Source organism: Aulonocara sp. 'chitande type north' Nkhata Bay, linkage group LG4, assembly GCF_057382095.1.
Source record: "Aulonocara sp. 'chitande type north' Nkhata Bay isolate Kocher_YH1m ecotype deep benthic linkage group LG4, A_spYH_male_GT1.1, whole genome shotgun sequence".
NCBI lineage: Eukaryota > Metazoa > Chordata > Actinopteri > Cichliformes > Cichlidae > Aulonocara > Aulonocara sp. 'chitande type north' Nkhata Bay.
The window spans coordinates 35,389,716-35,416,325 of record NC_141347.1 but is presented as its reverse complement, the minus strand read 5'-3'; the positions used below and the strand labels follow the sequence as shown (position 1 = coordinate 35,416,325).

At 41.8% G+C, this 26,610-nt stretch overlaps 1 protein-coding gene across 2 annotated transcripts in view; it reads right to left on the bottom strand.

The window, feature by feature from the left end:
• The window catches only part of grin2ca (glutamate receptor, ionotropic, N-methyl D-aspartate 2Ca), a 77,115-nt gene that overhangs the window by 23,553 nt on the left and 26,952 nt on the right, over positions 1-26,610 (bottom strand). For both annotated transcript variants that reach the window (XM_086290146.1, XM_086290147.1), the window contains 3 exons: positions 11,541-12,142; positions 7,118-7,232; positions 184-395 (listed from right to left, as the gene is read on the bottom strand). In XM_086290146.1, coding sequence (XP_086146272.1) covers positions 184-395; positions 7,118-7,232; positions 11,541-12,142 — 929 coding nt within the window. The remainder of the gene's footprint in view (positions 1-183; positions 396-7,117; positions 7,233-11,540; positions 12,143-26,610) is intronic.

Here is a 26,610-nt window from a genome sequence, read left to right as displayed (position 1 = left end):
AAAACAACTGAATGTGAAATGTGTAATTAATCAACTTATGATATGTGATGCTATTCATCTGATTTTCAGCTTTTAACTCCACCCTGTGAGCGTTAATTAGGATAGCACTGAAAATGCAACATCTGTCTCGTCAGCAGGAAAAATGAAAGATTTAATAGGAATCTTTGGAGCCACTTCACTTACGTCTCGGTCTTATTGGACTGTCGTCGGCAGGGCACGGTGTTGCTAACACAGGTACCAGTCACGGGGTCCACTGCCTCCACAATGACAAAGGGCCGCTCCTCCAGTGTGGCCACTGTGAGGTGCCTGTAATCTGACACGGGCTCTAAGTAGCTGCCAAACCGCGGCCAGACGGGGTATCTCATCTGCAGGATCCCCATTTCATAGGTGCCCACCTGAAGGTACAGAGAGAGGAAGGGAGTGGATTAATGCGAAGCAGTGAAAAATCCCTGCACCAAACTCCAGATGGCTTCTGTGGTTCTGATTTGTTACAGCAGCGAGGCACAGAAATAAACATGGATTTGGGGGAACAGCCACATAAATAAACTCCAGAGGATCCTGGAAATCTGTTTAGCCGAGCCACAAAACTACATAAAAATAATTGTATAATATTGAGAAAATAAGCCCCTCATGCATTTGTGAGGACAGAAGTGCGTAACCCCGTCTATCTCAGTCTCCACTCTTAATACACTTGTCCTCAATCCTCTAACTGTATGTGCTGTTTTGACATGTTGCGATTTGAGCGTCTGGTCCCGGCGCAGAGAGCAGAGTTTTAGTTCCTGGACAGTTTAGAGGAAATTGATTTTTTTGTCACTGGGGATGTAGAGAGCACAATTATACATCTAATGCAATGAAAGCAATTCCACCCCCGCTTTATTACCAGGGAGCTAATTTTAATTGGATGTTGTGGGGAAATGAGCATTCACGAGCAAGCTGAATACATAATAAAGATCAGAAATTAAACATTTCAGCCTCACTTATTTAAAGAAGCCGTGACCTGTTCAGCTCCACTGATTGGCCCTTCTGACTCACCCTCCTTTAATCAGCCTCACAAATAAGGAGTGAATGTTGCGTTGGACCGGTTGGTCCCAGTGTACCACAAACACTGACACGTCAGATTGATTTTTAAATGCTGTTTTTCGTGCCACAGTGTAGTAAATGAATGGCAAACAGACTTTCACAGTTTCACAGGTACAAGCAGCTGCAGTTAGTTTACTCCCAGAGAAGCATGACCTTTCTGAGAGTTGGACCAGAAACCCAAATGTAAACAGGTGCTACTTTAAAACATTTTAAACATCCATCCATTTTTCCCTCTCTCCCTCCCAGCTGTCATTGGACCAGAGTACACACCGTGGCCAGTGTAGAGGATCAGCAGCGGTGAAATATTTCCGTTTCACTCTGGCAATATGAAAACATGAAGAATTAGTCAAGTCCAGAAACACCAGCTTTCAATCCAGAGCACGTTCTACGTCTGCTAAATTGTAGTGTGGCTCCCTGTCTCGTTTGCAACAGTTTTGGCTAAAACCTTTGAAGAATATTCTATCCTAGCGTCAAACAGAAAACAACAACGACATTAATCTGCCCTCTCGCTCATTTGAACAGGGATTGCTGCAGATTCACAGAGAAGATGGCAGCGCAGACAAATCTGGTAACAAACTCGGCACCAGTGCGGAGTCATCTGGCAAACTCCAGCATTGCAAACACATGCAGGTCCTGGTAGATTTGGCAACAAATGATGTTCAGAAGCAGAGACAAAGTCATACACAAAACTGAACATGGTCATTAAGATTTGTTCTGAAAGTGCTACATGCAACTTTTCCCAGTGTTTGAGCAGATTGACTTGGAAAGTGAGACTTTTCCCAACATTCTTGCTTCGGTGAAAATCCAAAGTGAGCAACAATAAATTACCGGGAGGTAGAAATGGAGTCCATTACTCACTAATTAAACGAATGACTGCCTCCCAGCACAACACAGACTCCAGCACAAATGCTACAAGGAGGTCAAAATGAAAACTGATGTGGCTTCAGGTTAATGGCTAATGACGTTGTTAGCAGGCAAGTGAGCTAAGGTTAGTGAAACTCAGCAACGCCCAGTGCTAGGCGTGCAAATCCATCTCCTGTTGCAAAACACTGACTTGTGTGGATGTGGTCGGCTAACCAGACAGACCAGAGTCATCATCCAGCCCTCACAGACCCTGGTCTGGATGATCACATCTCAAATACAAAGGACCAAGTGAAAGAAAATGACCAACAAGACAAGTTTTGATCTGTTTAAACAAAGCAGCGGCTTTGAGGGATGTTTCTTTGTCGCGATGAATGATTTTCCTGCCCCCTTATGACTCAGTTACTCTAGACCAGGGGTGTCCAACTCCAGGCCTCAAGGGCCGGTGTCCTGCAGGTTTTAGATCTCACCCTGGGTCAACACACCTGAATCACATGATTAGTTCATTACCTGGCTCTGGAGAACTTCAAGAGATGTTGAGGAGATAATTTAGCCATTTAAGTCAGCTGTGATGGATCAAGGAAACGTCTAAAACCTGCAGGACACCGGCCCTCGGGGCCAGGAGTTGGACACCCCCTGCCCTAGACCAATGGCACAAAACAGGACAAATCACATTTGGCCTCTGATAGCGATCTGACTCGAACCTGCAGTCACATTCAGAGACGTTGGCACATGTTTGCAAATTGTTGCTCAATTTGCAGATACTTCACAGTCAGTCTGATCCAGTCTGCACCATGAACACAATCCATCTGCGTTGCGTCTCCTTGCGACATGAAACTCGACTCAACTTTTTGTGGTTCTTACATAAAAGCATTTCTCAGTTAAATCGCAGTCCTTCAGAAGTTATGTCACTATTTGTGGAGGAGTTATTGAATTTCTGGACTCTTTGCCACTTTATGTAACTGCCAACTTAATATCATTTAATAATCCAACTAACCGCAGATTGACTCCGTGTTATTGCTTCGAAGACGGCAGCTGACTGTGAACAGTCGCAGACCCGATCACCGTCTTTAAAGCACCCGTTTCAAAGGCAGCGAGACTGTAAAATTACGTGGTCGCAATTATTTTGTATTTCTGCCAGTTTAAAACAGTAAACCTAATACTTGAGTGTAGGTCAAAGTAGCAATGTATCTCAGTTGTCTCCATCTACATCAATCACCTAGACACATTTTTAAAATAGTCGGCACCTTTTTGTTTCGTGTAGATGAAACGATTCCACTTGAGTTTTACTTCTGGCAGTGAGGTATTTGGGACAAATGTGAGCTTATTGATATTTAAACAAAATTCTTTCTAGTTCACTTGACTGTGCTTCTGTAAATGTCATCAACTTCCTGGAGAGCTAAAAAAAAAAGCGCCAGTCTGAACACAATGTTTTTCCTCCCACATAATCTCTGCTGTTTATGCAGGAAGGGCAATCCTATCTCATCATGCCAGTCAGTAAAGCCTGTCACAGTGAAATGGAAAAAAACTGAACGTCGACAGAAAAGTGCAAATATCTCAGGTCTCCCTGGACCTCACGGTTATTCTTCTTTCCTGCCAGTCATATCGATCAGTCCACTGTTATAGTATCATCCCACTCTTGGGCATTTAGTCACTCAGAATTTCAATTTACAAGAGAACGTACTGAGATGAGTGAAACAAAAAAATAAACTCTTTTGCCTGTGGCTGCTTAGACTGTGAAATCTTCATTGTTCATTCATCTGAGACATCGGTAAAAAGACGTTTGTGTTTCACGCAGCACCTAAGCAAGAATAAGGAATGGGAAACTTAATTTATAGCAAACACTGTCATGAGAGTTTTAATTCTATTATTAATTGTCTGGAAAGAGAACTGGTTGTTTATATCACAGAAAATCTGTCGGGAAAGTGCAACTGGATCCATCTTTCCAGTTAAATCCTTTTCAGTGGTGAGGTTCTACTTTCAGGGTTTGTAAGTGTTGCATGCAGCTAAAAAATTGCAGATAACGGCAATGACAGGAACACTTCTCGTCATTCTCAGGGCCCTTTTCTTTCCGTCTCCACTTTCTTTTGTCATGCTCTCTCTCTCACTCACTCTCTTGCTCTTTCCAAATGACTTTGAGTTGTACATCTGTGGAAACAGCTGAACAATGACTCTTGGCAAGTTCCATATTAGGCCTGGCCGATAAGAGCGTTGTAGTGATGTAGGGTTTTTTTAATAAGTTAAAAAAATATGAGGCGTGTAATGCCAGGCAGCAGCCTAAAAACTGTGAGGCTGCTTGTACAGAGATGATGTATGAATGTAACAGGCCGGCTGCCTCTGCATGTGTACAATACAAAGGCTGGTAAAAAGGAAATCAAAAGGTGGAATTGATTTTCAGCTTTCAGAGAATAGAGGCAACAGAAAGTGGAGCACACGAAATGGATTGCCTCACACTTCTTAGACAAATTTTTGTGAAATGAGTGCAGTGTTGTTCTTCCAGGGAACGGGAGAAATGTATTTTTCCTCCCCAGAAAGGTTTATGTAAAGGTCAGCACGCTAGGAATGAGCAGTGCTGGAGTCGGGGGGTGATTGGGAGGACACATGTAAGTCTGTCGCCCACATTTCATATTTTATGTGAAAGTGTTTCTGAGTCAATACGACTAACGTCTTATGCTAAACTCAGCTGAGCTGCTTGTCACATGACCTATCCAGTTCCTGTTAACATCAGTGAATTCAATTTAGATTCAGTCTTCTATTGTTAGCATTGTGTTTACATATTAGAGGAGACAGAGTTACACTTCCAGGAAGTTTTCTGTTGGTCGTTACTTTAAAAAAAAAGAGAAAAGAGCATGGAACGATTTGGAAAAAGTAGTCGGACACCGCGATGTGACTAAAATTATTGCAGCTGTGTGCTGTGAACTTGTGATCTCATTTTCTCATTGCTATGCAGAAGGGGCACCAGGTCTAGCTGCTAACTTCAAAGTGACTTTGGTCCATCAAGACGGGAATAAATAGGCAATAAAATGGAGTCGGTTTGCTATGAGTCTGCTGTCAGTTTGTGATTGAATTGGGTCACGTCGACAGTTACTTGCAATCTGTTTGTGAGATGGAGATCAACTGTGATAAAATCTAAAAACATCACAACTCCGTTGCCTTCTACACAGACAGAAATGGACATTAAACATAAATTTATTAGCTGCTTGCATTCAGAGTATCGCCACAAACTCGCCAAAACAGAAATTCCTCCACAAATCGTGATCCTGTTGCTGCAGGACGGCAATTTAACTGCAACCTTATATAAGTGTCAGCAACCTTGGTTTTATACAGGAGTATAATCAGAATACAACCAGTTGGCAACCAGTTGAGTCGTCTTTGGCAAAGAGGCATGTCACAGATGAGTTGTGTTCATCAGCATAGACTGAGCCCGACTGATTGCATTGTGTTGGCAATTTGAATGAGTGTATAAATTTGACAGCATTATTTGCAAACCTTCACCTTAAAAATTGGAGTCAGGAGTTGGATCGCAATTGTTTGGAGACAAGTTGCCTAGTTGGCGGAAACCTGTGCAACTGCCTACAGTCAGAAGTTGTTTCCTAGAGATTGAGGGTGTTGCATGCTTGTGCGGTCAACCTGTGCATGACCGATTGCACAGAAACTGCAGCTTCTTGAAATTGTTTTTCGATTGCAAACAAATTCAGTGAAAACACGGAGCAACCCTCCCCCCCCCTAGTTTCAAGGCGGTCGCTGTCCTATTTTCTAGTGTGACTGAGCCATAATGAATAATGCACCAGGACAAGATACCAAGGAAAGACTTGTCTGTTCAGAAAGAAATGGCATATAAAGAAAATAAGATGGATAGAGACACAAAAATAACAATCTTTTAGTGATCGTTTATTTAAAAAAAAAACTGTTTCCAAAGATAAATGGTGATTAAAGATAATATACCAGATAATCTCCAGATCTAGTTTTTAAATGTGCAAATTGCTGCTTTTTCTTAAATATTCATATATATTTTGAATGTGCACAATCCACAGTTAGTTGCGCTGGAGGTACATCAGCTGATCTCAATAGCAGACCAGATCAGCGTCCAGTCGGCTGATCTCACAGGCTGTCCTGTTTAGGCTGCTCTAACTTTCCTACAGTTGGTTTGTGCTTGCAAGCCACTTTGTAACCCACTTACAACCCGGCAGCTCCTTCCATGTGTTGCCTCACTTAATCAGTGTCGTGTGCGCTGTTCTGTGCTGGGTTTGTTTGATGGAAATATGAAGCTATCCCACCAATTATTAAATTTTTCTTTCGACTATACTGATCCAGACTAAAACAGTTTTAGGTCTCTACACTCTAGAAGCTTTACTTCTACTAGAGTCATCACAGAATTTTATTCAACCGTAATGATTTTAAATTATTTTCTGATTGTTTTTTTTACAGTTGATTAATTGGAATTGATTGACTGTTAACATTTGATTGTCTCATGTACACAAAAGTCATTTAGACAACAGTCAAAAGTCAATAGTGTTTGGTGTAGTGTTGAATGATGCACAAAACTGCTTCAGTCTCCTTCCATATCCACAAATTGTTTGTTTACGTTGCCATTACAGCTTCCCATTTTCTCACAGTCCCAATAACATATTGGAAGTTACAGGAAGTAACATCTTAAAACATTAAAATCACATAATTAGCTTTGAACTGCTGGTGTCTCTTCATTTTGTGCATAATGTGAAATTAAGCACTTTCTGTTGAACCTGATGAGGAAGTGAACTCCCTCCAGTCTAGTGTTACATCAGATTCACCCTCTGGTTCAATGAATGTTTCGATCTCAATGAGGCAGCTTGCTGAAGCAAAGTTTCCCGAGTGTGTGGGTTTTACTTTAATATCCTTCGAAGAAGTGTAGGGTGGGATCAGTGGGGGAGGGGTGTGAATGTGCTGCGTGTGATTAGGAGGCGATCCTTCATTATTTCATTGGTATCAGTGGAGCTTTGATTCCGCTAACTAGTCTATACAAAGAGACCGGCGATGTATGAAATCACTCTGCTGTTAGCATGTAGAGAAAGACATCAGTGTCCTGTAAACACTCCTCATTGTGTGAGCTCAACTGTTAGTTTATCCACTCAGAAATAATCAGACACACATTTAAAAAGCCATTTGGTGTGAAGTCGAGCAGCTGCCGTCATCTTACCTTGTCCCACTGTCGCTCTCTGTCCAGAGTGATGATTATCATGGCTGGATTCACCAGGTAACCATGAGTGTTGAAGGAGAAGTCATTGTGTTCCCATGTTACATTCAACATGTGCCTGAAACAGAAATCCCAGAACAAGATGATCAGTGAGTTGAACTTGTAATATGTTTGTGCAGTTGTAACATTTTTTTGCAGCATTTAAACATGTATGTGTGTAACAATATAACAAGACATACAAATAAAATTGCTACAGAAGCCGTGTTTTTAAATCACATCTTAAAACATATTTACCTTGGCTTTCAGCACAGCAGGACTTGTTGATGACTTTTAATGTTGCTTATTAATTACATTATTTTTATTTTTAAGATATTCTATATGCAATTTTCTCTTTGTTTTATATTTGTAGCACTTTGGCCAACGTTGTTGGATGTAAAGTGCGTTATAAATAAAGATGCTAAAAAAATGAATTCACATGTGGTGCCAACTAACTGCCACCTTATAACCACAACTGTGCAGCAGTCGAACAGTTCCCAGTGGATCCACAGTTTTTGAGATGTCTTCCAACGCTACAGCGACCCAGACTAAGTGTCGCTCTTGGTGAAGAACTTACTCTGCAAGACCAAAGTGAATGTTATTAACTGGCTGAAGACCAAGGTACATGCTAATGGATAAAACTCAAATGAGAATTTGCAGGATCCTGAGAGATTTGTTAAAGAGGAATGGGCTGACATTGTTCAGGAGGTACATGTGACAGTTGCTGAAAACTATAATACTTGGCAAAAAAGTCAACTGGGTGGTGTTAATTTTCACCCTGATACTTTTTTTTTTTTACCCCGTCAGGTGTAGAAGGGTGGTTAAACGTAAACATGCTACAAGAATGAAAGAGTTTGAATTCTTTGATTTAACAAATCATCTGACCTGAGAGGCAGGGATAAAGTAATGTTTGACATCTGTTGCTTGCCAAGATAATTGCCAATAATTTTACTGTTGATTGACTCAGTGATTAATAAACCAGTTATTTTAGTCCTAACTCTCAGGTGTAGGAGGAGCTTACATGTACTTTTTGGGATTATTAAACCCTTTGAATGGGTAATCTGAGAACGCCAGCGACAATGGTTCCCTGCTCCTTCGGCTTCCACATCCTCTGTCACATTAGACCTGTGGTGCTGCTTTCTCACACTCCAGCAGAGGTGACGAAGGCCCGCTGAGAGGAGAACAGGTCTATGCGAAAAGCCTCTTTAATCTGGTATCGTGCAATAATCTCATTAACAGGTGAGCCGACTCATTATCAAAAGCCTGTTTCCAACTCCAGCGATGTGTGGAGGAATCTGGGAGGAGAGGCCGTCGTTCGTGTTTGATCTGGCTGGAAACACGAGGTGACAGAAGTGCTTTGTTCTCTCTCGCCGACCTTCACGTTACTGCCGCTATTCAAATCATGCCTGCTGGGTTTAGCGAGTTTAAACGGACGGGTTTGTACATTATCAAAGCCTGTTCTCAATTTTCCGCTCTTTTATGGACGGTTTGGGTTTACAAAAGGAAAATTTGTCCCCCCCAAGGCTCTGAAGACTCTGTAAGATAAACGACTTCTGACATGAGAGGGAGAGAGTGATGTTTCATAATGCAAGGCGAGTGTCTGGTGACGCTTGTGTCCCGTTCGGTGCCCCATGGTGACCATCTAAACCTGCACATATAAACATTTACACGCAAAACGCCCTCAGTCTCTCCCTGAATGACCTTGGCTTACATGAGCCAAAAGCTGTTGCTGGGGCAGTTTTTTTCCTAGCGCTACCCTTTTGCTGATTAAAACATTTTCCCAATAAAATAGGATTTCCTGTGTGCTCAACGGCACAGATGGTGTCAGATTACTCTTTTGGTGATGCGAAACCACGCCCCTTACCCGTCGTTACCAACACCCTGCCCGCCAACTAAATTACCCTGCGGCCTCCAGGAGATACAGCAGAGCGCTCAGTGCTGGAGAGACGAGGAGATAGATGGCAGCGGGGCAGAGGACACAGTTTGGGAGAGTGACAGTCGCCATAAAATGTGCTCCACAGCATCAAACAGATGGGCAGTCATGAATAAATAAGTGGTTGTTGACCTCAATCTTGCCATGTCCCACAGATGTAAGACGGAGCCATTACCGTTCTTATCTTTGATACTCACTGTGTGATCTCTGACCACCAGGGAGCAATTTAACCTAATTTATTATAATAACTCAAAATATTGACTTCTCTGTGAAATATCGTCACTGCTTCGAATCAGTGGCAGAGCTCAACTCCACCCAAAATAAATACAGAAATAAGTAAAAAATATAGACATAGGAAGAGTGAGCAAGCAGGTTTTTTTCTATCTGCAACATAAAAATGATAAAATGGTATAAAAGACGATAAATGTCGGTGTGTTAAAGTGTTAATTTGTTTGTCCTGAAGACGTCTCGCAGTTGTTTGAGCTCCTCTTGTGCAGCTGCTGTAACAGCTGGTACATTTTTGAGTGCGTTTCCAAAACTCTGGGGTTCAATTTAAATTTAAAGCGCTGTCCTTAGAGTCTAGTGTCCAATTAAACACGACAAGCTAGACATTATAAAGTACAGAGTTCATATCTCATGCTCACAATCAGCTCCATTAACGTCAAACTGCGGCACTCGCAGCATTTACGAGGACTGGCCCGGTAACCAGTTTTTCCCAGTGGAGAAACTCGTGTTCAGCGTTTATCTGCCAGCAAGTTTAAACAATAACCACTCTGAGTTTTATGAAACTTGGTAGAGAGGGGAAGCACGGGCAAGCTCGACTCTGGCACCTCTGTGTGCACCTTTTAGTTTCTAAATGTGAGATACAGTCATAAAAGAGACGTTTCATAGGTCTCTCTGCAGTCCACCCCTGCGTTCAGTAGCTTGTAGAACCACCACGTGAACAATGCGAGGCTCTGCGTCTCTCTAGAATCTGCTATTTAGTGGTTTTTAATGTACTTTTGAATTCTATTCTATTCTACTGAGCAGCAATAACTGGACGTTGTAACATTGTAACGTTGTGACGTTGTAACGTCCACTTTAATCTGCAACATAGTTTCAGTTCATTGAGGCCTTTGCAGCCATTCATTTATTCACAGCTGTCTCAGCACTTCAGTCAGATGCAGGTGGGGACTCTGACTGGGACTTTCTTCAATCTTTCCTTTTTCAGCCATTCTGTTGGAGACAGATGGTCTCACGATTGATTCTAGAATATTTTAGTATCCAGAGGACTTTATGGCTTGATGACTGCACAGGCGCCCACGTCCTGTAGCTCCAAAATGAGCCCAAAACATCAGGTCTCCACCACCATGCTGACAGTTGGTACTATATGATGTGTTTGTGCTGTTTGGTTTTCTCCAGACTTGGTCTATGTTTTATGACCAAACATTGGCACTTTGGACTTTGCTCTAAAGGTGCGGTGTTTTGTTCAGATGCAGACCTGAGCAAGTAAGCTGCCATGTTTTTTTTCTCTCTTTTTCTAGTCGTGCTGTCATGATGTCACATTTAACATGCTAACTGAAATCTAGCTCTTGTTTTTTTTGTTTCTCTGAGCGTTGCACAGTCTGACTTTGGGGTGAAATTACTTCGAGGTCCTAGGAGGATTGTGTAGTTGTGGTAACACACACCTGCAAACTGCTAGCCAGTAAAATCTAATACTTCCTGCTCTTTTTCCCAGGCTTTCCTGTGATGCTCCTCATTAGGAGGCTTATTAAACTGAGTTTAGTTGTTAAAAGTTTTTAGTCACATTATTGTGAGAATTTCCACAGCTGTGACAGAGTATACCTGCATGTCAGCACCAAATCACATTTAACCTTGTTATCACGCAAGTGATGAATGAATTGAACTTTTTCACAGTTTGAATAAACCTGTATATTTTATAACAGATGAGATATAATGGCTAATTTATTAGTGTTTCAAAAGTCTTAAAAATATATTAAAATGTGTAAATTTAAGCTAAATAAATTGATTTTACTTCCTGTTTCCTTTCTGTGGGGAGTTTATGTTCACTTCGAGTGCAAGTTTAGTCTTAAATGTCGTTGAAGTGATTTTAAGCAGTCTGAGGAGTAATCTTTTTATACCTGTACCTGTAGATGGAGCTTAATAAAATAAAATAAATTCTTCTCCTGAAGGTAAGTATATGAATTTGAATTTATCTACAGATAAATTAGAGGTGTGAACTTTTGTTATGGCAACTTTACCTGACAGTGTCCATGTGACCTCTTTTAATTAATTAATTTTTTTCTTATAAGCTTAAACTGTGTCACACAGTTTGAGGCCGGTGGCACTGCTTCATTAGCAGTTTACTTATCATATTATAAAGAATTTAATTCTTTTACATTAAGGATATGTAACAGCAGACCAGACAGAAACAGTTGGTAGTAAAGTAAAGGCGCTGCCCACAACATCGTAGCTTACCTGAACAGGGTGTCATTGGTAGCTACCGCCTTGACAGGGTTGTGACAGTCGCTGTGGCCCTCGGGAACGAAGCCTCTTTGTTTTCGAAAACTCTGGACACCTTTCACGACGATAGCCACCCCGTCGCGCACCCTTTTCCTCAGGCTCATCCTCCACCGGTCCGTAATGATGCTGATGAGCCCCACCGGGAAGCTGTCGGGTGGAGGGATGTCTGGGTTTCCCACAGCCAGGCTCGGGATAATCCAGATGTAGTCTGGTCCCACTAATCCGACCTCTCCTGCCATGGCAAACAGGTACTGGGCCTCTTCGTGGGAGCAGTAGACCAGCAGCACCTGGGCGTCTATCTGCTGCAGCAGCCTCCGCGCTCGTATGTCGTTCGTGATGTCAGTGGACATGTCGAAGGTCAGAACATCCTGCAGATCCCATATGAAGTAGCTGGTGTCAGTAAAGGACTTGATGTAATCCACGTAGGCTTCGTAACCCGGGTAGAGGCTGGTTATGACCACAAAGCTGTCCCAGTTGTATTCCTCCATCACCTTGAACATACCGTTGATCTGCTGCTCGATGGAGGAGCCCAGCTGGAGGAAGTTGGAGCCCTCACCCTGGAGGGAGAGGACAATATGGTGTGACGTTGGGAAACACCTTCATGCTTTGTTGGCACACACTACACAATTTGTTGCTGATTAAAAAGCAAATGATTATCTCAATTCAGTTTGGAAAATGTGCTGCAACATCTTGAGGACCCCCCTCATACCACTAAGCCTGCACACACACATAATTCATCCTCGGACACCTGGAAGAGAGTCGCCCAACCAGTCTGCAGTGCAGCTTTGACAAGAGCTAAGTGGTTCTGTTTTATTTTGCTCCACCAGGAGCTGCAGACTCATTCATCACTTAAACCCACGTGTCTTATTTTTGCCGTACAAACAGTGGATGCCATCCATACTTGCAAACGCAGAGGGATGGCCAGAACCTGCGCCGTTTCACCTGTCTCCTCTGAAAATGCACTGACCTTGAGGGGAGGAATAAGGATGGGTTTTCTGTTAAGTGTATTATCAGGAAAAAGCGGTGGAGTGGTGAGAAAATAGTTTGTATGATCTCGTGGTATGAGACACAGCCCCACCTCTTTATTTTAATGCAACTTTTCTGGTGAAGCGAAGCTTTGTTAGCTGCGGCAGCTGTGATTGGGTTTTGACTGAGATTCAACCGAAAAGCCGTTTTTCTTTTTCTTTACTGTGATTTAGTTGATTTAGTGATGAGCTACCATTTAAACCCGCTGTCTGAAACATTTAACGGCAATGAATCAGCACAGAATTAAAGACAAAGTGGCTGTAAATTATCCTTGGTAAGATGTAGGGCTGCTCAATTAATCGAATTTTAATCACGATTACGATCTGGGCTTTCAACGATCATTAAAAATGACTGAGCCGATTATTAGCCCCTCCCTCATTTATCCGCGACACCTTAAAGGCCGGTCCGTGAAAATATTGTCGGGCATAAACCGGTCCGTGGCGCAAAAAAGGTTGGAGACCGCTGATTAAGAGGACCCGAGGGAAGCTCGGAAAGCTAAGCAGAAGTTATTTGGAGAGTGACTGCTGTTGGTTGAAAAGAGAGTTTAAAAAAAAAAAAACTTCAGTGGTGTTGCACACTATTTTATATTATTTTTTAAAGTCATTGTTAACCCTTTAAAGCCGGTCAGAGCAGCACGCTCCGTTTTGCGTAACTATTTTTAAATCCCTGTAGAACCTGAACCGTGTAAGCTAGCGCAATAATTTGTTTTGCATATGAAACCGGAGGAGTTGTACTTATATCTTATGCCATCAGCTTGTCCTCGGTCACGGTTTCCTTCCACATATAGCTTTGCAAAAATTGCATAAAAAGCGCTTGCAGGAACAAAAACATAATATTCCAGAAACAGGCTTTGCCGTTCCTATCAGCTGTTCGTAACACTTCCCACAGTGAAATGATGCACATGCTGTTTTCTTTGCAAATTTGCATCATAGGATTGTTTTTTGTTTTTCCTGCAGTATATAAAAATTGCTGTATCTCCAAAATAAAACTATGAAGACACTCAAAATAAATTTCCTGTTGTTGTAAACTATTTTTTGCAACTTTATTGTATTTAAAGTTTTGAGGGATAAACCTCTTAAACTTCTCCAAGTAGAAATATATGTAAACAAAACAAAAGCGATTTTCAATTTTTTTTGTAGTTTATTGCACTTTTTTGCAATTTATGTAATTACTATGGACTTAATGCATACATATTATTAAAATATGGGCTATAACAGTTGTATTGATGTATAGCAACTTGAAATGCTCCTACAAATGGCACTACAGCATGTAAAAAAAATAATATAAGCTCTGGTGGACTTGGTTCTATAGTAGGTCTTAAAGGGTTAAATAAATATCGTCAAATAATCGTGATCTCAATTTCAGTGAAAATAATCGTGATTATCATTTTTGCCATAATCGAGCAGCCCTAGTAAGATGTGTTAAAGTCTTTCTGGCACAAAGGAATACTTTCTTAAAGTGGCAGTAGAGACACTTTCTACTGAAACAAAAGTAACATTTGTGTTTAATGATTGGTTTATTGCATTGAATGAAGCATCCTCTATAGGTCAGGTGGACACTGTTACTTAAAATAGACAACTTATTAAAACATAGACATAATTAATCACTAAGTGATATTTTAAGACTGACTTATTTCACAAGACTTGTCTTATGAGACAGTAGCAAACTATGAGGCTGTTGTAAATGATGATAGCATCACTTCTCAGAAATGATAGCAGGGTATCACAGTTAACGTGAGAGCGATTGAGATGAAGGATTATTGATCGATTCGTCAGCAGATCCCAATCATTCTGTATCATTTGTACTGTACCGCACTGCTCAGCAAAACAAACGCCGCCATCAGACCGTGAATCATTTGGAGCGGCGTGACTGAGTGCACAAAGTTTTGTTGTGAATACATTTTGTTTTCTTCTGGAGGTTTAATGATGATGGATAATTTTTATCAACACGATTAGTTGTTTGTCTTTAATGCATCGTTCCAAAATTGTGAAAAGCGTAACTTTGGACTCGGTTGTGTTCTTGCTCTAATAAAAGCCTTTTTTGCCACCCTCAGGCTGATAGGTAGGTGGCCCCCACTTGACCCTCTATCACTCTGGGGAAAAACCACTTCATCCTGAGCAGCGCGCCCTCAGAGCTCAAAAAAAGGAGGCGTCGTGTATCCTCAGACGGGCCTCTGAGCTTATTCATTCTGTTTCCTCGTCGTCCTTGAGAGAAGTGTAGCGGTTTTGTGATGTATGAGGGTCTTACGGTTTCAGACGTCATGGTTAAATCCACTGACTTTGTGCCTGTGACTCTACTCTGCCCGCAGCTATGAAAATATTTTCCTTTTCTGTTGACTTGCTTCGCTTGCCACTGCCCTTGTTTCCTCACACTCGTCCCTGAACAGGGAAGAAGCGTGATAAAAGTCGTTCATGCATGGGTGGACAAACATGCAGCTGCAATGAATGCTAATATGGTTTTGTTTAAATGTGTTACAGATTAATATTTGCACAAGTTACATTGGGTCTCTGGACCTTTTGGGAAACTCGGTGTGTAACATCCTGCTGTGGACTAAGATGGATTAGACTGTTCTGGATGCTGGTTGTCTATACACATCTATACTGGGTGCAGGGTCTTTATGCAGGTTGGTCACGGGGGAGCTGAAGAATCTCTCCTTGAATCATATAAATCTACTAATTTACCTCCCCTCACTGCACAGCAAATCTGTCAGCGTTATTGCCTCACCCCTACAAGTGTGACCCTGACAGGTGCCGAGGAGCCATCGAGTGTCTGTGCAGGTGTGCGTCTGTGTGTACGGGCTTGTGTTTCTGTATGCTTTGTAGATGGTTGCTAGCCCACGGGTGTGTCAGATTAAAGCTGCCTGCAAACTACAGTCTCAACGCCTCAATTAGCAGAGAGCAGACTGGTAGTGCAGCCAGAGTGAGCCTGGGGCGTTACCACAGGCTCAGCTGCAGTTTAAAGCCTGAAGTCACGACCGCCTTGTCAGTGTGCACAGCATGCAGAGTACTGTCCAGTGCATGTGGTATGGAAGGGAACCAGTCGTCACCAGTCATTTCCATATAATGTTAAATGAATTCTCCACCTTTTTAGGCATAAAATGCAGATTTAAATCTTGAAATGGGTCAAATTAAATTTGGCGTAAAGGCAGAAAGGTTTGCACGAGCCCAAAAGGACAGAAATATTGTGTCTGCTTTGTTTTGTTCTTTGAAATAGATCAAAAGCAGTCTCTAAATTGCTTTTTCTGACTTGCAGTTGTCTCTAATGAGTAGCTTGAATACTATACATACAAACTGCTGTCCGTGACTCTGTTTGCGCAGTAAGCTGTACTTCCACAGTGTCATAGTAATGGTCCACAGTCCCAAAGAAGATTACAGCCATTGAGTGAAAAGCTTAGCATCTGAAGGCTGAGATTACATTCAGAAGTTTAAAATATGCAAAACTGATATCTGTTTACAAACATAGTTTTAGAAATCGTGCATAAGTGCAGACAGACAAAAACCCTCTAAGAGTTTTCAGAACAAGTCCTGATGATGCTCTTAAATGTCCACGTGGAGACGTTCTTTGCAGCCTGACATTTTCTTTGTAAAGGTTTGAAAACCTTACAGAGTTTAGATGATCTATTGTGATTATCTCCAACACTAAAAGTTGTGCCTGTGTGTCTCCTTGATAATTTCAGTGCATCTTTGTGTATCGATGGATACACTGATGTTTTGTACACGCTTGTTTTTATTGACGATGTTGTTAATGTTGGGCGATAAACTGCAGTCTGTGGTGTGGTTTTCAGGTTGTGTTGCTTTGCAGTTCAGACCCACATCTTTGTGTATGATTTGTGTTAGTTAACTTTCCCCATATCAAGATTATCTCTAACAACGGACCAGACCGTTTAATTTTGTTGTAGATCTGTTGTCTCACAGTTTGTTCTTTCTTCATTCTGGAGACTTCAGGCTGTGCGGTGCAGGAACAGCTGTTATTGGCACACAGAGCCGTGTGGTCATTTAGCAAGCGTTTGATTGGGGTTTGCTTTGATTTCTATTTGGCAGAGCAGTTTTATTGTTGCTTAATTATATTTAGTTAACTGTGGGAAGCCAGAAATTTAAGATTGAGACTCAAATTTTATCAATTGTGCAGCCCTAGTTTCTATGTTTGGCGAAATGAGGCGCTCCTGTTGCAAATCAGGTCCAAAAATCTTGGTTATTTTAACTTTTTGCTTGTTGTTTGCACAGGTTTTGTTTTCAGGACAATTATGTTTCAACCTTTTCTCCACTTGAGAATTATTGAGATTGCAATGACGATGATTAATCAAAGTCCGGACACCATTGTGTTTTATGTGTTTCATGTTGCTACACAGCACAGAAAGGGCAAACTCAAATCCATCACAAGAGCAAAACCTCCGAGGATGATGGGTTGGATGACGTCCAACATTGTAACAGACCTTTAGCTGTCTTTTTAAATGGCTGTTTAATTTATTTTATTTATTAAAATATGTATTGAAGGATATATATTAAATTTAATAGTTAAAAATACACAATAACTGACCTTTACGGGCTCAGAAATATCCTAGCTCATAGCTGAAGGTTATTTGAATGACTCAGGTGGGTGATATCTATTGATAGGCTTGGACTGTATCCAACAATCTAAAGAAAATAAGATATTTGAGTCAGGGATCAAGGACACACTGACGGGTGATTTGTGATAGAAAGATAGCAGCAAGAGAATGTTTGCAAGATGATGGAGAGAGACGTGCTGTGATGGACGGTTCAGAGACGGTGGCGCTGAGAACAAGACAGGAGACCAGAAATGAGTCCATCAGAGGGACAGATGTGAGTCAGAGAGGCTGAGAGGGTTTGGACATGGAGCTGCCAGAGGAAGACCTCAAAGAAGATCCGTCGATGTAGTGAAGAAGGAGGTACAGAGGGTTGGTGTGACAGAGGAGCATGCTGGGATAGGACCACGATGAAAGGATGTACTGAGGTAAATGTGTTGTGGCAGTGAGTGAAATTTGGCACTAAAGATACGGAACACAAAGCGGTGTATGGCTCCCCTGATCACATGACTCAACTGCAGCCATCTCCCCTTCCTCTCCCTCTGTCCCTCTATGAAGAGTGACTTCTGGCCACGGCGCTTTGCTGCGACATATGTCTGCCTCCGCCGCGCAGCAGGAAGCGCCCTGGCACCGTCTTCCTGTGCTGCTGACGTCACGTAGATCCTGCACGTTGACCAGGGACAGACACACGGCTCCCTGTGGCATTTATCACAAAACAGGACTGTATAGGTGGCGTGCAGCGACACTGAAATAACGCACATCCGAGCACAGAAGCTAATTCTGCACTAAGTCACCGAAACCATTAATTCTGTGTTACCAAGAATGAAGACGCCTCAAAGCCCGTCCTTTGTGAAACGTCCCACTACTTCCACGTTTCAGCACCAACACGGGTCTATAAATATCGACAGAGGCAGACTTACAGTTTACACGCTCAGTTCTCGTGGTGCACAGAGCTCGCTGTGAGCGGTTGTTAATGAGACTCATCGGTAAATGTTGCCTAATCTTGGTTTGACAAAATGTTAACCGGGGATGAAGTTGTTTGTTGCTTCGGTCTGTTTAACTTTTATTAAATCCCTCCATCAGTAAGCGAGTCAGTCGCATAAACAAACCAGACACAGGACTTCATTAAATATCAGTTATTCTTGACGTGGAGAGGATCGGTCGGTGCGAATGGTAAATGAGGGTTAGAGTTAGAGAGAAGTCGAGCTGTCACACAGTTTTACCGTTTCATGATTTAGTGATGCAGCATATAGGGCTGCTCGATTATGGCAAAAATGATAATCACGATTATTTTCACTGAAATTGAGATTTCCATTATTTGACGATATTTATTTAACAATAACAATGTGTTGAATAATGACTTTAAAGATTGTCAAAAAATAATATAAAATAGTGTGCAAATACTGATAACAGTGCAAATGTTTGCAATATAAGAAATCAATGAAAAATGTAAACATCTATGTTTAGTGAACTTTGCAGTGTTGCTCTGTGGTGCAGCTACGACACTGTTGCAAAGTTTACACACTGTGTCTACTTGATCCACGTCTGACTGAACCCATAATGTTTCCACACCACTGAAGTTTTTTTTTACCTCTCTTTTCAACCAACAGCAGTCACTCTCCTCTCCAAATAACTTCTGCTCAGCTTTCCGAGCTTCCCTCGGGTCCTCTTAATCAGCGGTCCCCAACCCTCGGGCCTCGGACTGGTACCGGTCCGTGAGTCGTTTGGTACCGGGCCGCGAGAGTTGAGGCTCAGGGCCCTATTTCAGGAAGCCGGTTTAGAAAACTCAGAGTGAAAAACGATACTCAGGGTTGAGTAACCCCGAACTGTCCAACTCGGAATATTCCGTTTCAGAAAGGCTGATAACAAGTAGTTCAATCAACGCGGAGTTGCTTTAACCCCAAGTTAAGCGTGCGCACGAGGATACATAAAGCCCTGATTAGTGGAGCACAGATTAAGCGAGTCACCATGGAGACGGAGGGAAAGAAGGCGCGGTCAATGTATTTTACAGCGCTTGAGGCCGAAATTCTGATGGCAGCATATGCCGATAACATGCAAATTCTGCGGAAAAAAAGTAACACAGCCTCAGCTGCAAAAGAAAGAGAGCATGCACGGCAAAACATAGCCGACAGAGTCAATGCGTGAGTGTTAATTTAAACATTGATCTAGGGATTTCCACCCATTTAACACGTTATTTTATTATATTTTATTTTATTTTTTAATTTATACATTTTATTTTGTGATGTGATGTGAGCGCAGGTGCAACCCAACAGGCCCCAAACGTTCCTGGCAGCAAGTAAAAATGAAATATAAAAATATAGTCCAAACAGGTAAGGTGTAATTGTATTATGAGCCATAGTGCTTGGTCTGTTTGTCCCATGTAAATCAATTGCAGTTAGAGGCTACATTAATTTCCCCTCTGTAAGCACTTATTGAAATTATCTGAGCACATTACAAGTACATATTTGCTTACTCTGTATGCTCAAATGTGACCCGTTATAGCCAACAGAAAAAAAGCGGAGGCCTGAAAAACAGGTGGGGGTCCTCCACCACCACCACTCACAGAGGCTGAGCAGTTGGCTTCCACATTTGTGATAATGTTGGCAGCATCACATATGATCTTCACAGTGCAGAGAACACAAATTAGCATCCATTACTATAATGAAATAATTTGTTAGTTTGAAATGCTACAGGGAACCATGTACCTGTACATTAATGCTGTGGAAAGACTTCCTGTTCACATAGTCTCCTTCATTTACTGAAGGAGCAATGATTGGAATGTGAGTGCCATCTATACAGCCAATCACGCCTGGGAACCGTGAGAATAAATGTAACATTTAAGTAGTAGTTCAAGTATCACCACATCATGAATTAAGTTTTGTTCATCCTGATACCTGCAATTTTGTGGCATCCCTCTTTGATAAATCTTGTGGGTCTGTGACCGGGGAACACCACAAACGAGTGCAGGAGACGTTTCAGTGCAACTGTAACATTCCTGACTGCCCGACAGACGGTAGCCTTGGAAACGTGCTCAGCGTCACCAATATTATACAGAAAGCTCCCGTTTGCAAGAAACCGAAGTGCGATACAAATAATATGTAATGAACTGAGAGGATGTCGGCGATGTGTCACATGAGCAATATTAGGCCTGAGGATGTTATTCAAATAAATTATAGATTGTGCTGAAAAACGGTAACGTTCACACAGGAAATCATCAGGAAATGATAAAATGTCCGAACGCGCTCTGATCACTCTCTCCTGGCGGAGAGCTCTGCGGAGTATTTGGGCTTCAACATCTACTGGCTCTTCAAGGAAGGGGCACGCCATGTCTGACACTTCCTACAGTCAGGTTTCCGACAAAGAGGCGGAGAAGGTCAGGGTTAGTTGAAGTAAACCTGCTAGGGGGCAGGTTAGCTTCACGGAGTGTGTCGTCATAGTAACTCACTCAGAATTAATCTAAACTCGCTTTGTGAAACCGAAAACCCAGAGTTTTTGTTAACTCAGGGTATACTTACTCAGAGTTTGCACTAAACCGGCTTCGTGAAATGTATGGTTTTCAGGGTTATTCTGTTATCGTTTTTATCGTTTAATCTGTTTTCCTGGGTCTTTTCACGTGTGTTATGAATAAATTTTCTTTTTTTCGGTACCGGTACTAGTTTTATTTTGTTGTATTTATCCGCGACACCTTAAAGGCCGGTCCGTGAAAATAATGTCGGGCATAAACCGGTCCGTGGCGCAAAAAAGGTTGGAGACCGTTGCTCTTAATTGTTGTGACACGTGTTCAAAATGCAGAGAGGTGCGCTCGATTTGCCACACGGAGCAGCGCGAGAGTAAAGCACGAGGGAGGGGCTAATAATCGGCTCAGTCATTTTTAATGATCGTCGAAAGCCCAGATCGTAATCGAGATTAAAATTCGATTAATTGAGCAGCCCTAGCAGCATACGTCCTCATGTTCACATGTTCAGAGCGTTTATATATTTTAGATAAAAAGACTTCCAAAGTGATTAATGTGACAGATTGATGTTATAAATTATAATTAGGTAGGTTTGCAGTGTCATCAATTTAATCTTAGTTGTCATGAGCTGGTTGAGATGAGCCATAGTTGCACGTGAACATAAAATTGGAAAATCATCAATAAACTAATAAATATCAGGGATTTGAGCTGATAAATACTTTTTAAAAAAATACACACGGGCCTCTCTGGACCCGACCTAATGAATCTCACTGGAGCCGATAGCTGAACGTGACGCTGCATATACACATGTACTGACTCTGCTAACACTTGTCCTTTTTACCGCTGGCTGCTTTCTGTGACCGTTCAGGAGTCTGTCTGCTTCAGTCTAGACAGGTTATCCTCTTATTTCTGTGAGTTTTGACATGCAGGACTTGAGAAGTGGGCACAAGTGAGTTCCAAAAGTAGACACGGCAGAGTCTGAAAAAAAAGAAGTGCTCTAGTTTTGAGAAAAGCCTCAGGCTCTTGTTCTTGCAAAGACAATCAGGGTTTTTTGGTCCTTTCTGTCATACATTTTGTACACTTTGTGCAGACGGTCTTGCTCGGAGGATGTGATCTGTCACACTACAGAATGGATGCTTCAAAGAGTACTTTGGATTTTAGGTCAGGATATTGAACTAAATGGATAATGAGAGAAAAGTTGAATTTATGCTCCCCTGTTCAGCGAAATTACATCAGACACGTTGAGAATGTGTAGCCACACTGTTGCCAAGTGCTTGTTCAAAGGGGGACGTTTGAATGTTTGGGTTTTCTCTCTATTATTATTAAAAATAAAACTGAATTAAATCCATCCATACATCCATCATCTGTTCATCCATCAAAAACATCAAGTCTCCTCACATAGGAGGTGTCCGGGGGGCATCTTGGTCAGATGCCCGAATGCTTTCAGATGCTCTTTTGATGGTGATGTAGTAGCTCCACCCTCAGCCTCTCTCAAATTACCCAGCTCCTCAGCCTCTCTCTTCGAGTAGATGACGAAATTAAGAACCTGACTTCTAACACTTGTATCTGCCATCTTGTTTTTTAGTCACTATTAGGGATGGGTACCGGTATCCAGTGCCATGATGGCACCAGTTCTGACATAAACGGTAGTAACCAGACCGAAAAGCAGCGCACATTTCGGTGCTTTATTTCGGTGCTTTTTTTTCCTGAGCTGTGATACACTTTAGATTCTAGCCAATCATTTTACGTTTCCGAGGATAGTAGGCGGGGCCAGGTACGTACGTTCTTTTAGAGCAGAGCTACAGATTAAAAATGTCCAAGGCGAAGCGGTCAAAGTCTGGCTGTACTTCACAGCAAAAGATGCAAACTCAGCAGCAACAAGTGCTTTAAGCTGATACTGTGATACTGTCAAAGGAGGTAACACCTCGAATCTGATGAAACACCTGGCGACGCATAGCGGTTTTTTAAAAGCCGAGAAATGCGCCGTATTTGATAGCTTGCTGCGAGACCTCACACCGAGCACATCTACTGCGGGTGTGGTGCCTGTTATCGGACCCGGAGTTAGCAACATCCCCCAAAAACCCGTAGAGGAGAGTCCTGGCCCCTAGCCCTGCCAGTGTAGCAGAAATGATGAGGATGATGATGGCAGCAGCAGCCGTTCTTCTCTGCGTGAGTAGCTTAATGTTGTTCGTGTGTAATTTACGTTGAGTAGGCTAACCACGTTATTACATTAATGCATGTAAGGTGAACTAGCAAACACCATCATAGCTTCATGCGGCTGTCTTCTTGTTTGATGGCAGATACTCCCTTCACCCTGGCCAAAAAGGCTAAAATGACCAAAGAAAAAGAGGGAAACAGCTAAACATGAGAGGTTTTTGGACAAAGTTTGTGTTTTTTCCATTGTTTAAGCTTCCAGCCAAGAGTGATAACATATATGCCCCATAGCTGCAGAAAAGGCTAACATTGTTATCTTTTTACAAAAAACAGCTGAACATGAGAGGTTTTTGGACCAATTTTGTGTTCTCCATTCTTTAAGCACCGGTTTGAGCACCGTTTAAGCACCGGCACCGTTTCAAAAGTACCGGTTTGGCACCGGTCTCGGATAAAACCTAAACGATACCCATCCCTAGTCATCCCTAGTCACTATCCACAAATGTAGAACGACCAGCTTCACATTCAGCTTCACGTTCAGCTTTACGTTCAGCTCTCTTCATCACAGCAGACTATACAGAATCCACGTTACTGAAGATGGTGGATCAATCCTTCCTGCCCTCACTTACAGATTAAACCCCCCAAAATACTTCTCTTACCGTTTTATGACAACGTCACTAAAATAAAAACTGCACCAAGAACTATTATTCATTTCCAACTAGAGTCATTTGGCTAGACTATGTTGTTTTTCTGGATATGATGACTCTGTGTCTGTGGCAGTTTAAGGATCTTTTCTAACAATGATAAGCGACTTTTGTTGTCACTGGTTGAACGAATAAAAGGTTGTGATCCACATTCAGCGTTGTAGCTGCAGCAGACGGCAGCAGGCATGAAGCATGCAGCTCAACCAGCACAGAGAGTAACGCCACAAACACAGAAAGAATCCGTATCAGTTCAAGTCTACCCCTCGAGTTTGGAAACTCCGCCGCCTCCACCGCCAAACACAGTAACTCTTCCGAAACACAACAGGTGTTTGTCTACAGCTGACTCAAGCGGTTGTGAGTTTGTGTAATTGTGGCACTTTGATGTTGGAATAGTTTATTTCAAGTCTCTAGTGTATCAAATTAAATAAAAGCAAGTAGACCTGCTAATCTTGTCCTCTGTTTTCTTTCTTTGGAGTCTGATGGTTCTTGTACCTCTTGAAAGTTGATGCATTTGTTCCTTGTTTGACCAGCTTTACCAGGTGCGCGTTCTTCGGGCTTCCCAAACCTGTCGGTGATTTGTGTCAGCCGTGATTATTGATATTGATTTTATCCAGTGTTTAGACACTGAGGAGGCTCCTGGGAACTGATTGATCTAAAGCTTCCCTTGGTCATCTGATCCTGACGTGACTGCTAGCTGAATGAGTTCCAATACTATAATTACACGAAAAAGCAATATTCTTAATTGAGTCTTCGGCCCAGCATTAGTTTTTTAATGGCTGTTTGTGATAGGAATAGAAAATGAGGCGTATAATGGCACGTCAGCTCTGATGTTGCCAATCGACAAACAGAAATGTCCTGAGGATAGCAATCGGTTTATCACCTAATTTCATGCTGTCGCTTTCATAGGGCTCAAACTCTGTGCTTTCAGTGATATGTATGAAAAATGAATGAGCTCCATTGCCTTGTTGACTACCCTTGACAGCACCCCATAAATCAATTGGTGAATGGCATTCCTGATTAAGGGGAAACTCAAAGAAGGTTAGATCAAAATAATCTCTGTGCAGCTCGTTCATTACTGTTTGCACATTTTTACCTTTTCAGCGATCAAATATTAAAATGCTACTGAATAAAGCATAAATTATGGCACTTTTGCTGTCTAAAAACAGTGCTTTTTGGTGTTTTATTTGGTCTATAACAGTCTGACAGACAATTACAGATCATCTTCTTCTTCCTTCAGGTAATTTATAATCTTTATGACATATTTTATATCAGTCGCTCTAAAAGTTTTTGTTGTTTTTTTGAACTTCCAGCTTTGCTTTTATCTGTAAAACCTTTATTTATAATGTTGTCTGACTCTTTTCCCCTAGATTATAAAGTTCTCCACATTTTTGCATGTTATTATTTTATTAATCATTTACTTCGACTTCTTTTGGAGGATTTTAATGTTCAGAGCCGTTAACTTTTATCCCTTGAGAATATTTAGACGATTTAGGGTGCACTGCCTTGCCTGAGGATATTTTGAGAAATGGTCAGCAGGGACAGATTTAATGTTTCCTATCAACTGAGCTACAGCTACCCCACATCTCTAACCTCTGAGGCATGCATTAGTTTTAATTTAAAGAGACGTGGCAGTGCGGACTGAGAGGTTCACTTTAGAGCGGGATAAAATGCCACATTCACATTATTCTTTTTATGACTACATTTATCTGTTGTCTGTTACGTTTTCCTTGTCCTTGCCACCAGAGAGATTATCAACACATGAGCCAGTCATTTATAAATTGATGCACAATTGAGTATCAATCTGTTTGCCACTTATCACAGCCCAGGTCACAGGTTCAGGCTGAAAAACCCAGACCTCCCTCTCCCCAGGCACCTCCTCCAGCTCATCTGTGGGAACACCGAGGCATTCCCAGCCCAGCTGAGAGATATAACCTCTCCAGCGTGTTGTGGGTCTTCCCTGGAACCTCTACCCAGTAGGTCCAGTCCCCCCTTTTCACCTGTTTGCTTTATGGGCGTATCTATTCATTATTCTGTCATTATATGGTTATAAAGATTCTTCTTTGGTGAATCTATAACGTGAACTTGCTCAGTTCTCTGCTGGGATGAGCTGAGATAGCGGTCAGCTGTAATGTGTGTATGCAGAGTAGAATTACAACTTTTGACTGAAATTAATTTTAACCTTATTTTGGGAAAAAATGTATCAATTTTATAAAATCAAATTAACTGATTACATGGATGTAGTTTTTCTTTTGTCTCAGTGACGACTGCAAAAGTTACGGATTTTATTTGATAGAGATTCAACACGCTGCCCAGATATCTGCCTGGAAGCAGTGCAAAGATGGATACGAGTGGACAGACGTGTATATAGAGTAAAGAAGGATTTTGTGATTACTCGTTTCTACAATAAGCACATTTTTCATTTGTGGGTTTGGTTTAATTTTCTACAAGTTATTAGCTTCTTAAAATGTTCACACAAACAAACTGGCCGACCTGAAATTTGAATGCGTTGAAGCAGCAACATTTTTTGTTTCATAACCGTTATTGGGGTCAGTTTGAAGGTCGCGTGTTCTTCTACTTGGAAGCAGGTGAAGTTTGAGAAAGTCTAAGCATGCTCCATGTTTTTTATGCTTTTGAAATGTTTAGTAATAACCAAAATCTTTGGTATTTGTGGTATGGATTAAGTACAAGTGGACCCAAGGCTGCGGGAAACTATTTGCATGCAAATAGCAAATCATGCAGGGCAGGCATGTGTGCATGTCACTCAGAGACCCGGTGCCTCAGTGGGTAGATTACGGTTGGTTTCCAGCTGGGACCATCCATATTAATAATGCATGCACTCACTGCTCTGAAAGGCAAGTATAATGGCTTCACTAAATGTCATAAATTAATGGTCCCAACTAATTGCTGATGAAAAGCAATCATTCATTTTCACACTAGCCTTTGTCAAAGAGCTTATTTCTTATTACATGTGTTTATTCTGTAATTTACTGTGATTGATTCGCTGTTTCTGTCCTCAGGTTTGAATGGTTAAAGTGTAAATGAGCAGCAGGAGGTATTAACTGCTGCATGACATCTCTTTTATTACCCTCGACGCCATGCGGAGGGCGAGATCACGCCGCATGTTTTCTGAAATGGATGTTGTTGACA